The 12,944-nt window shown below is 41.7% G+C and overlaps 2 protein-coding genes across 2 annotated transcripts in view; both read right to left on the reverse strand.

The window, feature by feature from the left end:
- treh (trehalase (brush-border membrane glycoprotein)) overlaps positions 1 to 800 on the reverse strand; it is a 16,219-nt gene extending 15,419 nt beyond the window's left edge. Inside the window, 3 exon segments of the mRNA XM_070543246.1 lie at positions 304 to 429; positions 591 to 688; positions 785 to 800. Of these exon segments, the coding sequence (XP_070399347.1) occupies positions 304 to 429; positions 591 to 688; positions 785 to 800 (240 nt within the window).
- Positions 8 to 12,703, reverse strand: ddx6 (DEAD (Asp-Glu-Ala-Asp) box helicase 6). Its single transcript, XM_054742609.2, has 14 exons — positions 12,564 to 12,703; positions 11,344 to 11,886; positions 11,194 to 11,257; positions 10,927 to 11,031; positions 9,518 to 9,647; positions 6,225 to 6,371; positions 6,051 to 6,145; positions 5,834 to 5,956; positions 5,622 to 5,750; positions 5,417 to 5,533; positions 5,212 to 5,275; positions 3,449 to 3,550; positions 3,186 to 3,365; positions 8 to 2,711 (listed from the first exon to the last, which is right to left on the reverse strand). The coding sequence occupies exons 2-13, from the start codon at positions 11,535 to 11,537 to the stop codon at positions 3,190 to 3,192; spliced, it is 1,446 nt and encodes a 481-aa protein (XP_054598584.1). The 5' UTR covers positions 11,538 to 11,886; positions 12,564 to 12,703; the 3' UTR covers positions 8 to 2,711; positions 3,186 to 3,189.
- Between the last annotated feature and the right edge of the window lie 241 nt (positions 12,704 to 12,944).

Consider the following 12,944-nt stretch of genomic DNA (forward strand, 5'->3'; position numbering starts at 1 on the left):
CAGACAGTAAATTTCAGTGAGCTTTATTTTTCCAAACAAAACTTTAAACCCAATCACTTCCAAGACAGATCTCACTTGTAAAATTTGCATCACTGAAAACTTTTAGCCAATTTATAACTCAAATTAAATGAACACAGGCGTTAAATTCACTTCAATTTGGGGGTTTCTTTTGGTGAAGACGTACCTGTTTGAACATTTGAGAAACAAAAATCTAAGGGCAACTCTTTTGAACATTTTTGTACCCATTAACAAAACTGGACTTTTTTTTTCTTCACATTGGTTTTCTTGTTTTAAAGTGCCCACCTGCCCATCCCAGTTTTCCTTTACTGATGCACTTGAGTCCTGAGGGAATCCTAAAAAGGACTCGTTATCCTGACAGGGTTGTGACAGGATGGCCGAATTAACAAAGGTTGTGATTTTGTGTTCCAACTGTTTAGATGAACCAGTGCATCAGGGCAGCAAGTGTTCCAAATTACCCACCTGACTAATTTAATAAAAGACCTTAAAGAATGAGACAATTTGGTTTAATAAATTACTCAATTAGTACCCGAAGCGGGCGAGATGCTCTTGTCTCAGTCTTTACGGTTCACCTGTCGGCCTCTGGCAGCAACTCTACCCACACTGAAGCCGCGACTTATCAGGAAGATTTCTGCCAGCGGCCGACAAGAAGCAGACGGCTGCCAAGTGTCTGAACAATGAGACCCCTGTTCACTCCGTTAGGTTTTGGTTCATTTTTAGTTTGTTTTTGTTCTAGAGAACCCCACCCACCCAAAAGCCAAATCACCCAAATGCAGAACCATTTCTGGGACAACCAGATGGGAGAGAACAGGGATCTGAGCTCGCACCAATGAGAGATGGGATCGTTTAACGTTTGGTTGATTTAACTATCCTCATTGGTTAGAACATTAGAGCATCTCACCATGAAGAGGGAACCCAACTGGCAGGAAGGTTCTAGCTGATGTTCAGAGAACCTTCATGCAAACATGGGCTGTTGGAGAAAGTATGACCCAAACCCCAAAAACACAAAGTAACGACAGAACGAGGCTGGGATGCTCAATAAGCAGTGAGTTTGTGTCTGCCTCGCCCATTTTCATTTCCCAGGACTACACCACGACCTCCCTCTCTGGACATCGTGAAGCCGGTTTTAAGTGCAACCAAACCTGCTGAGGCGATTTTTTTGTATCATTTTTTAGGGACTTGTGCCAACCGGGTTCAGGGCAGCCGGCTGACCTGCAGCTCAGATTAACTTCCTGCTACATTTCAGGTCTGATGCTGTTTTGAAGCATTTGGCTGACTTGCCAAAAGGAAGGAGAACTTGGCTTCAGCAAACACGTTTTTCATAGCGAAGCTTAAACATAGCATAAATTTAAGTAACAGATAATATGCCCCCCCCCCCCCCCATCTCCCCAAGAAAAACAATTTAACAGCCAATTCAGCTGCACTGCAGCGATTACTGTAAGACAGATTAGTAGCTTCTTTTAAACACCAGCTTCATGAGTCAAAGCTGGTAGCAAAGTTCATTCATCAGAAGGTCGGATCGCCGCCCGTCTGGACTCGAAGCTCGTTAACACTGCTAGCACGAGAAGAACTAAACAGCAATTGTGTTGTTGAAGAATTGCACTCGTCGTCAAATTTGGAGTCTTAAAAAGAAAAACGACTGATAACTTCATGAACAAAGTCATGCTCGATTTTTTATAATCCTTTTAAAATTATAAATAAATCCTCGGGCCAAATTTGCACAAACCGGCAGTTGAGAAGATCCTCCGTGCTAACGAGAGTGAGAGAAGGGGGCGGGCAGCTTTCCAGTTCGTTGGCCGGCCGTTTTACTCTTTTTCTTTTAAAACAATCTTAAAATGAAGGTATTTACATTAGGCAGCACCCCCACATCTAGCTGAATTAAGTATGGCCATCCATAAGAGTGTGAAACTCAAGACAAAAACCAGAGAAAAAGATGCTCTCTTCAAATAATCTGCACTGAAACAGGAATCCTCATGGTGTTAGCAGGCTGCTCTTTGACTTTTAGTGTTCTGACGCTGAAGACGGAGGACAGCTGCAGGGTCTCTAGAAGCACGAGCTTCTTCACAAGCATCTGGACAGTCTGGCTGTCTCTTGGAGAACAAAGAAAAAACCCAGTCTCTGTCCAGTGAAAATCCAAGTTTGTCCTCAACTCAACAGATGAGTCCTGATGAACCAGACCAGCTCCCTTCAAATTTACTCTTTTCCCTCCCAAATGGACCAAAATAAGTTATGAATTCACCTTTCCGGTTAAATTACTGAATTCTCTACGAGGTGAACATGACTGCGTGGTATGGAGTGAGAAAAAATGGTGGATAATGGAGGGTTATTACTTTAGTTGAACTGCTTGTTAAGGCACTTGATATAAATTTGTTAAAACTTTCTAAATAAAAGGTGGAGGGTGAGGGCGTGGCATCTCAGGTCTGTTGGTGCTGGTTTCACGTCTTGCACGGATTTCCTTTGACTTGGTCCCATGCTCTCCTCCTGGTGCTCGTGCCTTCAGTCCTTTGTGATGCAGCACGAAGCCTTTAAATAAGGCAAATGAGTTCTTCCAGAAAGCGTCCATCACAACATTCCTACTGGTGGCATCCAAAAACAGGAAGACAGAAAGAAACTGTACACGGGGAAAAAAATAATCCAAGGTGGCGAGGGTTGAAGAGGGTTTGGGGGAGGGGGAGGGGGGGGGGGGGATTGATCTGTGGAAACAAAGGAAAATCTAAAGTTACAACATTCCTGGATTCACACCAGCATTCCACTGATCCAACTGCAGATTTTAACCAGACTATTTTTAGAAATCCACAGAAGTAATACTCTTGCTCTGTACTCCCAACTTTTTGATTTTGCAAAAATTTCTATTTATTTATAGACTGTCTATTATGAGTCCACACCTCACTGCAGGGCTGGGTGATAAAACACTGGATTTTGAAAAAAATTTTGCTCAATAGGCTTCGAAATGGCTCGACAGAAATTCTATATAAAGAATTGAGCAAAGCTCAAAGAAAACTTTAGAAATCCAAGAGAACTATTGTTTATACTCAAAAATTTGAGGCTTGTTTTCATTAGACTTTCTGGATTCAGACACCAATGTGAGCAAAGCCCAGTTTAACATTTACTGGTTTGACTCAGGAGTCCGTTAACGGATCTAGAACACATTAATGTGATGAACTTACTGGCTCACTGCTTGACTTCTTCACCACCCTCGCTGTGGTACTCCGCCACATACAAGCTCTTGTCGATGATTCCAGGGATGGGCTTGATCTCCGTTCCGAGCTGCTCCTCGATCCCTTTAAGGTTGAAGCGATCGTCGTACGTGATGAGGTTGATGGCGAGACCCAGGTGTCCAAAACGACCTAAAATTAAAACATTGTTTTTTTATTTGGTTCATTTCCGTCCCAAAAAGATTTCCCAAAAACAGACGATCGCACGTCCTTACCAGATCGACCGATGCGATGAAGGTACGTTTCTCCCAGCTTGGGAAAATCAAAATTGATCACAACATTCACAGCTTGAATGTCAATTCCTCTTGTGAAGAGGTCTAGAACAGAAAAGATATCAGTTTGTGAAACTAAGTAAAAGCAGCTCCCACAAACAAAATGTCACCTGAGATTAGGAAAGGGCGACGTGGCCTGAAATCTACCACGATAGATTTCAGGCCAAAGCATAATACTGAGTCACACCCTTCAAAGTCAGCTCCTCGATTAGGTTGATCTCATAAGGTTTCTCCCCGTCGGAATGGCATGTGCAGTAATGCAAAACATTGCAATGTATTGTTTATTTTTGTTTATTTATGTCAACATGACTGTTTCTGCATATCCTCACATACCAGATGAGTTGCTGCAGAACAAATACTTCTAAAAATCCCATTAAAAGATTTTATGATCAACACCAGTTACAATACAAAACATCTTTATGCTGTTGTTGTTTGTTTCAAACAATAAAACACAAATATTCTCAAAATAAACATGGATATTTTAAATAAGATACAAGCTAAATGTGATAAAAACACAAAATTCTAAATAGTTTGAACTAAAAATTTAAACATTTCTTCCTGCTTTCCTGATTTATTCATTTTTTGTGTCCTTTTGCTCAAAGTTAAGCGTTGCTTCACTAGTGAACAACTGCAGGTAAAATGATGCATTTTTTTTTGTCAATATTAAAATAAGGTTAAAATAAAATAAGGTTGGAGGTTTATCCAATTTCTTTCTCACGTCGAGCCAAGGTCAGGTCAGCTGACCCACCGCGGTGAGCGCGGGCTGCACCGAAAAGAGCGAGGAGCAGCTTTCAAAGACATCCTAAACATCTGGAAGCCTGTGTGTTAATCATGCACTAAAACAAACGGTATTTAAGGGAATTGGTGTTAATGAGCCATTAACACAGATATGACTTAACGGTCACCCAACATATTTTATTAAGAATGTTTTTCTGCTCAGACCCCTTTAACCCAAATTCGGTCCGTATAAGTTAAGTAACCGCGTCTTGAGTTTGTCCAGAGGTGAAGCAGCTTAAAGACATTCATGCACTGCCGTGGTTGGACGGTAGTGTCAAGATGTTTATTGGTGGATACATTTATATCACAACTGTATACCTGTTATACTCTGATACTACTTGGGATTATGGTTTCAAAATACCCGGGAATGTAAAACCCAGATAGTAGGTTAAAATCCCTACACACTGGTGAGCACCTTTCTGTTTATAAATATTACGTTTACTACGAGAATCACCCATTACAGATTAAAGATAAGTGGAAAGAAAAACACAGGCAAGCACACAATGGAAACCTGCTTCATTCAGACATGCAAGTTTCTGGAAATTTAAAAATGCCTGACCGGAGTTGGTGCACATGTCTGAGTGGAACTTTAACACCGGCTTTTAAAGCATGTGTGAAAATGAATGGTATTGTTTGGAGGCCAATTCAAGCTGAAGCTGCCAACTAGGCATTTACTTTAAACAACTAATCAATCCAACAAATACTTTAATTTCAAAGGTTCACCATCTCAACCGAATCATGTCAGTAAATGGAATAATTATCAGAAATGCTGGTCCAAAGGTTTTGCTACCAAACCGAGCGCCAGTGGTCTGTAAGGTCAGATAAAACTAAAAGGTATGTGTAGCTGATGCAGTAAGGCCTGTGAAGTGAACACCAATAATCTGAGCCCCAGAGTTGAGCTGCAGCTGAAACACAAAAGCACATCTTACCAGTGCAGACGAGATTCCGGCAGAGGCCGTTTCTAAAGTCGTGGAACACGCGATTACGATGTTCCTGAAGAGCAAAAAGTCAAGTTAGACCCCCTTGAGTAATCAAACATGAAAAACTTCTTAGCACGTCATGGTTGCCATGGTAACGTAGGATGCTGCAGGTGAGGAGCTCCATTTACTAAACATCAGCCGATGCGGTTCTGACCTGTCTCATCTTGGCATGGATGTAGAAACATGAATAACCAAGCTGGGAGATCTTCTTGGCGAGAAGCTCCACTCTCTGAGAGGAGTTGCAGAAGATTATAGACTGGTTGATCTGGAGCTGCAAAACAATAAACACGCCCAGAGGAATTAGGGTGAGAAGAGTTTGGCTCTACAAAACAAAAAGATTTAGGTTGATCAGCACGTACCCTGGAAAACAAAGTGTTGAGGCAATGGACCTTCTGCCTTTCAGTCACATAAGCATAATACTGAGTCACACCCTTCAAAGTCAGCTCCTCCATTAGGTTGATCTCATAAGGTTTCTGCAGGTGTGCGTTCTTTAACATCAAAAACCAAAAGAGCCGTTAAGTTTTTTCTGCAGGCCAAACAAACAGGTTCAGCAGCTAAAGCAAAAACCTACCATAAACTTCTGCACACTGAGAGGAAAGGTGGCAGAATAAAGTAAGATCTGCCTCTGTCTGGGCAGGAAGCCCAGCATCTCCTCCATCATAACCACAAAGTCCTGAGACAGGAGCTTGTCTGCCTGCAGGCAGCGACACAAATCAGAGAAGACATTTTCATTTTCACTTTCACTATTTTAGTAATTAAACACAAATCAGAGGAAAAAAATAACTCACTTCATCCAAAACGATCATCTGCACTTGACCGACTTTGGCAACTCCTTTCTTGATGAGGTCTAGGATTCTCCCAGGAGTAGCGATAACCACGTGTACTGGGAACAGCATGGATATGATGTTCACAGAGTCCAACAGACAAATCATCTAAACAGTTAACATCGGCGGCAGGATTACCCGTTTCATCAAGCCTCATGATGTCATCGCGGAGGTTGGTTCCACCAGTGGTCGCCATCACCTTCACGCCCCCCATGTGTTTGCTGACCTGGATACATATTTGGCTTACTTGCAGTGCCAATTCTCTGGTGGGCACGATGACCAAAGCTGGAATCAAACGGGAATGCGTGTTAAGTTTTATTTACCTGCAATCCAACCGTGGTACAAACTACTTTCTGCTGTTGTGATGCTTTTGCAAATACAGCTGGTGCTAATTTTCTACTCCCGTCCCTGGTTTTCTAGACAGCATCAACTCATTCACTGCCAGCCGTATCCTGATCAGAAAAGCCCTTCGCTGTTTTTTTAAGTCACAGAACGTTGCGCGCAGGGTCCAAAATTAACACTCGCCAAATGAGAGCAAATTGCTCCATTTGGCGAGTAAATTTTCGAGCTCCATCTGCCACCTGGCGAGTAAATGTTTGCACCAAATTAGTTATGTTCAGCCATCTTCCATGGATTTCTGATACTCCTCCCGCCTGCACGCAACGTACACAAACGTACGCGAAACGTGAGCGCCGCATCCAACGTCATTTCCACCTATCCCATTCAATCAGTTTATCAAGTTAGCAGTTAGCTTCGTGTTAAAACTAGCGGTGAAATGTGGCGGTTTTTAACTGGAGTCAGCCAGCCTTCCAAAAGAAAACTCGTCAAACTGGAAGAAAAACCACCAGGACCAGTGGCAACCAGAAGATTTTGTGAAAAGTGGCGAACTGGAGATGGCGGAGTCGTGAGACAATGGCTACATTATGATGGCCACGTAGCGTTGCTGCCTTTCACCGACACTTTTTCTGCTCGTGCTGCAAACAGGATAGCAGTCTTCCATCAACTGTCCCTCGGCATTCTTCAAATATCCAAAAAATGCCCGTACTTCCGACTTTGTCTTCTTTGAGGGATAAAAAATGTCCCGAGTGCTGCCGTCTCCTCTGGCCATTATTTCAGCTTTAGCTTAAAGAAAGTTTTGGTCGTAAACAACAAAGTGTGCATGTGCCGCCGGCAACTTCAGCAGATGATACGGTGGCTGGTAAGGGTCACTGCGCCTACACCGCAGCCACGGTAATCCACTGAGATAATATTTGTTTTTTAAAAACAAGGCGGTTTTTATTATTGTCGACCTTTTTACTGGAGTTTACCGCTACACCGGTTACCGTGACGGCCCCTGAAACACTTTTTCAGATATTCTCATGGTGCAGCTGTGTCTCCAGAGATCGAGGACTATGACCCAAATGAGGCTGTAATGCTTTGGCACAAAGACGGTGTCAGAAGCAGGAGGCCAGACTTCATGGACAGAGAAAACAAGGAGTCTGACTAGATTTCAATGAAAGAGTTCATATTAAATAAATAGTAAAAATGACAAAAGAGTTATTTTTCTTATTAATTGATGTTTTTAATTATTTTGTCACTCTGTTTGGGATCAACATAATATAGAATAACATGCTTTAGGTAGATCTAAATCATTTAGAATTTTGGCCGGTAAAAGATATGCTTGGCCGGTAGATTTTCATCATCTACCAGCCAACTTGGCCGGTGAGTAAAAAATTTAATTTCGGACCCTGGTTGTGCGCTAGGATGATTGCAACGCCAAAACTAACAAAACAAAGAGGAGACTTGCGTCTTCCATCAGGAAGAATCTGCGCGTTTCGAGTGTTATCCATTCTTTCATAATCCATTGTCGAATTGTGATCGGCAGAAGCTTTTCCAGTTCGCACCTTACTTTTTTACAGCAGCGGCCCAAAACGATCTCCTAACACATGGATTTTCTGCTTCTGATCACGTGACGTGTGACGCATGTGGATGAAGATTGGCTTTAGAGCGGAGAGGTTTCTCACGGTGCGGGGGCTCGTTCTGACGCCCATAATCAAAAAAATGCAAATGACACTTTCAATCATCAATGGCACTGAATGAGTTAAATACACAAAAATGAAAACAAAGTCGCACATACGTACGGTTGGGGTTTTCTATAAGCTACGACTTATGGGCTCGACACACGAGAGGCGACAAACGAATGCGATCAGCGAAATTTGTCGTTATCGCTTTTATTACCTGACACATGGGAGGCGACCCGCGGCAGCGGCAAAGCCGTCTACGCGTTCTGTTCCATGGCGAAATTGAAACTTCCGTTGTTTTGTTTGGCTGTGTCAGGTTGGAGGGAATTAAGGTTATTTAAGCGGTTCAGAGTTAATAAAGCGGTAGATATGATGTTTCACAAGGTGCTGCTAGAGTTATGAGAAATCTTCCTTCTGATTTAACTACATAAAACATAATAATAATCAACTTCTCCTCCATGTTTGCTCGGAGATGTACGAAGCATCCTGTCCGCTCATTGGTCAGTGAATGAAACCTCCGATGATTGGTCCTCGTCCGAGCGACAGCGATGAAAAGTTGAAAATGTTTCAACTTTCTGGGATCGCGTCGCTGGGTCGCCTGTGCACGACACGTGCACAAGCGCAAAATTTCACACGCACGTTTTTCGCGTTTCGCTTAGGAGGGAGACCCGCGATTATCGCTTTGTCACGCATGTCTCATTGAAAATGAATGGAGGAGAGGCGATGTCGCCTCCCGTGTGTCGAGCCCATTATCCCTAGAAGTGGGTTTTACAAACTCAGATACGTTTTGAGTTCCATAATTTTTCACCCCTGTAGGAAAAGGCCAACTGACCAAACGAGTGTGAAAAAGAAAAAAACAATCTTTCGTTTACCGTCTCTCAAGATAAAAATCACAGAATGGAAAATGAACAAAAAAAAAAAGATTAAAAACCGAAAAATAGAAGATGGGAAAAGTAAAAATTGCGATTAAAAAAGCCAAATTTTAACTTTATTATTTAAACTTTGTAAAGGCTAATAAATACAATTTGACCACACTTAAATGACAGAAGTAAACTTTAAATTCCACTGGATATTGTTTCCATCCGATCGATAGATGAGGTCTTTTCTAAATTAATAATTGACACGAACTTTAAGACATGCAGAGTCTGAATCAGCAGCTTGGTTCTTGATTTAGAGATTTTCCATTAAGTGTTTCATCCCAAGTCTTATTGTTAAATGTTGCATTCTGTAACATTAAGAAACATTTGCCTTAGTTTTATCTTAAGGTCAAAACTATTTTTGCTATACGAGTGTTTAGATCGTTAATTAGACACCACACAGCCTCAGCGCTAAATCACAGATCTTTGTTTACGCTGCTATAACACAATCTCGTGTTCCTCTCAGAATTTCCTCTAATTCAAATCAAAGTGAAGATCTGATGGGAACTCCTACCTTGTAAACAGTCCCTCTTCAGGTCGATGCGTTCCAGTAAAGGAATGAGGTAGGCTCCACTCTTTCCTGTGCCGTTCTTGGCTCTGGCCAAAATATCCCTCCCTGACAGTGCGATGGGAATGCTTTCCTCCTGCACAAAACAAACACAGTTCTCAGTAACTAGCCGTTGGCTCATCAATCCTGTTTGAAACAATTTCTTCAAATGGAAGCAATTCAAAAAGCTCTTCACACCGATGTGATGGTAATTCTTATACAACATCTTAAATGACCCAAAATAACTTTGTGCTTTACAGATCATGAGTGCCTCTGCTTGGTGTGGAATTCTTCATAAACTGTTATGGAACCCAGAGAAAAGGCACGCGTGCTACGGACTAACATGCCAACTCCACGCAGAAAGGCAGTATGCAAGATTAGGGGTGTTTCTCAATGTCAAGGAGCCTTGTTTTGATGTGTTGGCCCCACCCTACTGAGGTGTCGGTCCTCCGTTTGTTAGCCGTTTAGCTAAATGAGCAAGGATATATGCGAGGTACTTGTTGCCTTCTCTGTCAAATTTCCCAGAACACAGCACAGAAATTTCAAAAGGATGGTGGATCAGGAGCCATCAGCTACTTCTGGGGCAAATTTCCAGTTTAAATGTAAGTCAACTAATTCAAGCTACAGGGCTGATATCTGAAATGGTTTTTTAGATCCAAAGCAATTATCTATGGTTTGTTAGTTGATTAGTAGTTGCAGCTTTGGTGGCTAGCAGGTACTGACTCGCTTACATATTTAATTTCACCAATTTAAACGAAAGTAAAAGGCTCGTTATACAAAATTTATACATAAAATATAACTTTACCTCACCTGTCACGTGACATAGCCACCGCAGGATCCGCAGTCACGTGAGGGAAGTCCATTCCATTTAACAGTTTTCTTTGAGCAAGGAAGGACCGTGTCCTCGTAAGTGAGGCGCCTGGCCTCGCAAGACATCGCCTTGTGAGGCCAGGCGCCTTGACAATGAAAAACACCCTAGAACCTTGCGAGGCAACAGTGTCACAAACTATGCCAGGGGTGCCCAATCCTGGTCCTGGAGGGCCGGTATCCAGCAGGTTTTGTGGTTTTTCTGCTCCAACAGACTTGATTCAGTGGTTGAAACACCTGTGCAGCAGCTCATCAGGCTCTGCAGAAGCCTGTTAATTAGCTGCTGATTGAAATCAGGTGTGTTGAAACAGAGTTCAAACTAAAACATGCAGGATACCGGCCCTCCAGGACCAGGATTGGGCACCCCTGAACTATGCCACTGCACATTTCAAAGCTGAGCATGTGAGGATAGTTGAGTATAAAAAAAAAAGTTTGGAGTAATCACAGCAATTATCCTTTGCTACCAAAAATTGAGCTCTTTTGTCAAAAACCCAGAATTGTGACAGTACCTGAATTGGAGATGGCTTCTCCCAGCCCATCTCAAAGATTCCCATGAGTAGCTCCCGCTTTAGACAATAATCTTCAAACTCATTGCCTTTAGTTGCAGTCACATCCTGTAAACATTGTAAAATGCCTAATCAGTGTTTGGGATACAGGATGTTTAGACATTTTGAACTTGCATACCACATAAATGTGATTAACATTACAACCTGGCTGAAAACAAGGAAGATTTTTACCCAATAATCTTAAAAAGAACAACATTATAAAAGACCAACCGAAGTTTTAATCCTCGTATCTTTTGGGGGCAATTTCAAATTTTTCTTCCAGTCGTCTCCAGGCCTGAGTGTTTAAAGGGAAAAAATCTGGTTAGAAATCAACCAAAACGGCATTTTGATTTTAAAACAGATCTTATCTAAAAAACCTACTTAATAATAGCGTTTGTTGGAGGGGCTGGCTGGGAGTTTCCATTGATTGTGCCCTTCATCTGGTTCAACTGCTGCTGTTGAGGACCTCCGCCACCTCCACCTGGAGCTCCAGCAGGTTTTACTGAACCTCTTAGCTGTCCGTTCTGGTTTGACAAGCCCAGAATCACTGGGTTCTCTGTCCTATTGCTGCTCATGTCTGCTTATTACTTATATATATATTCTTTTGTTCTGATAACTAGAAAATCTCTAGTAGTGTCCAAATGAAGCGAGTCCACCCAGCTGGGATCACTCAAATCTTAATGCCTTTGCGTCTTTAATAATAATTTTTAAAAAAATATCTTAACTAAATTAGGACATCAACTTTCGCGAAATTCTTAAGACTTGTGAGCATGAAATTTAAGTTAAATTAGGGCTTGGCGTAGAGTTATTTAGGAAAACAGCACGACACGAAGGCTTAGAGAGCTTTCAAATGTTGGCCAACTGTTCAGCTGGCCATCCTGTTAGCTTCATAGAGCCCCTGAGTCCTTCCAAGTCTGTCCAACTCTGGAATGAGAAATAAAAGCATGAATTAGAAAAAAATGTGATAAGAGCGTTGAATAATACACCGCAACAATCTCTCGATAGCTGAACGGTTTGTTTATCAGAATCCGTCTGAACTGGCCTAAAGTCAAGTTAGCCAACAGCGGTCATGATTGCTATTCGTCAGCATTAGAAAGCGCACATAATGGAGAAATGAGCAGACAACCAAAGCTTGGTTGTGGTCTTGTAGAGATAGGTTTGACCATGAAAAAGTAAAGTTATTTCTTGGTCACTTAATCTCACTCAGTGGCAAGCTTCATTAGGTTAACTGAGCTAGCTACTTTTTATGCTAGCGCATTAAGCTAACCGTTCGTGCTAACTAGCGTTGTATCGGTAGTCAACAACCACACTCTTCCTATGTTAATTAATGCTCAACCCAATTGCTGTAGTTTAACATTAAAAGTGTGTATTTTCAAAACGTGACCTGTTATCCCAAATAACGAGGTTTGGTCCATCGTGTCATACGCTAACGCCGCTCGGGCGATCAGTGACGGGTCTTCTTGTAAGCTAATTCAAACCGGCTAGTGGAGGCGAAATAACGGTCAAAATGCACCTAAAAGTGAATGTAGCCGCGAGAAATATTAAACACAAAACAAAGATGTAACCATAAACCGTATAAGTTAGGATATAAATAGATTTACCTTAGTTTACAGAAATAATGCGGTTTCGTTTGCTGTAATTGTACGAAAGACCTAGCTGACTACGAAAGAGTCTTATCAAACAAGGAGTCAAGATGTCTCCCAGTCGTATTTAACCCGCCCCCAGCCAACAAATCAGCTGACTCTAGTTCAAACCAACGACTAAACCGTAACAGTTTACTAATAAATGCATATACTTACATCTATGAAAGTACACAAAATGTTAGTTTTGATTAACATTTCTTACCATCACTGTTTTAGCCGAATGACTTGTTTTTATGTCGTGAATTAAACATTCAAAATAATCTTATGAAGACATCAAGAGGTAATTTGGTTAGAGATAGGGAACAATGTTTGTTGTTTGGTTCTGGTATTCTAAGAAAT

Source organism: Nothobranchius furzeri, chromosome 13, assembly GCF_043380555.1.
Source record: "Nothobranchius furzeri strain GRZ-AD chromosome 13, NfurGRZ-RIMD1, whole genome shotgun sequence".
Lineage (NCBI taxonomy): Eukaryota > Metazoa > Chordata > Actinopteri > Cyprinodontiformes > Nothobranchiidae > Nothobranchius > Nothobranchius furzeri.

Coding starts and splice junctions, on each gene's coding strand:
- ddx6 (XM_054742609.2), bottom strand. CDS start 11,537: ATGAGCAGCAATAGGACAGAGAACCCAGTGATTCTGGGCTTGTCAAAC. Junction 3,551..5,211: donor CCGGAATCTCGTCTGCACTG/GTAAGATGTGCT, acceptor TTTCTGTTCTAG/ACCTCTTCACAAGAGGAATT. Junction 3,366..3,448: donor TCATCGCATCGGTCGATCTG/GTAAGGACGTGC, acceptor TTTTAATTTTAG/GTCGTTTTGGACACCTGGGT.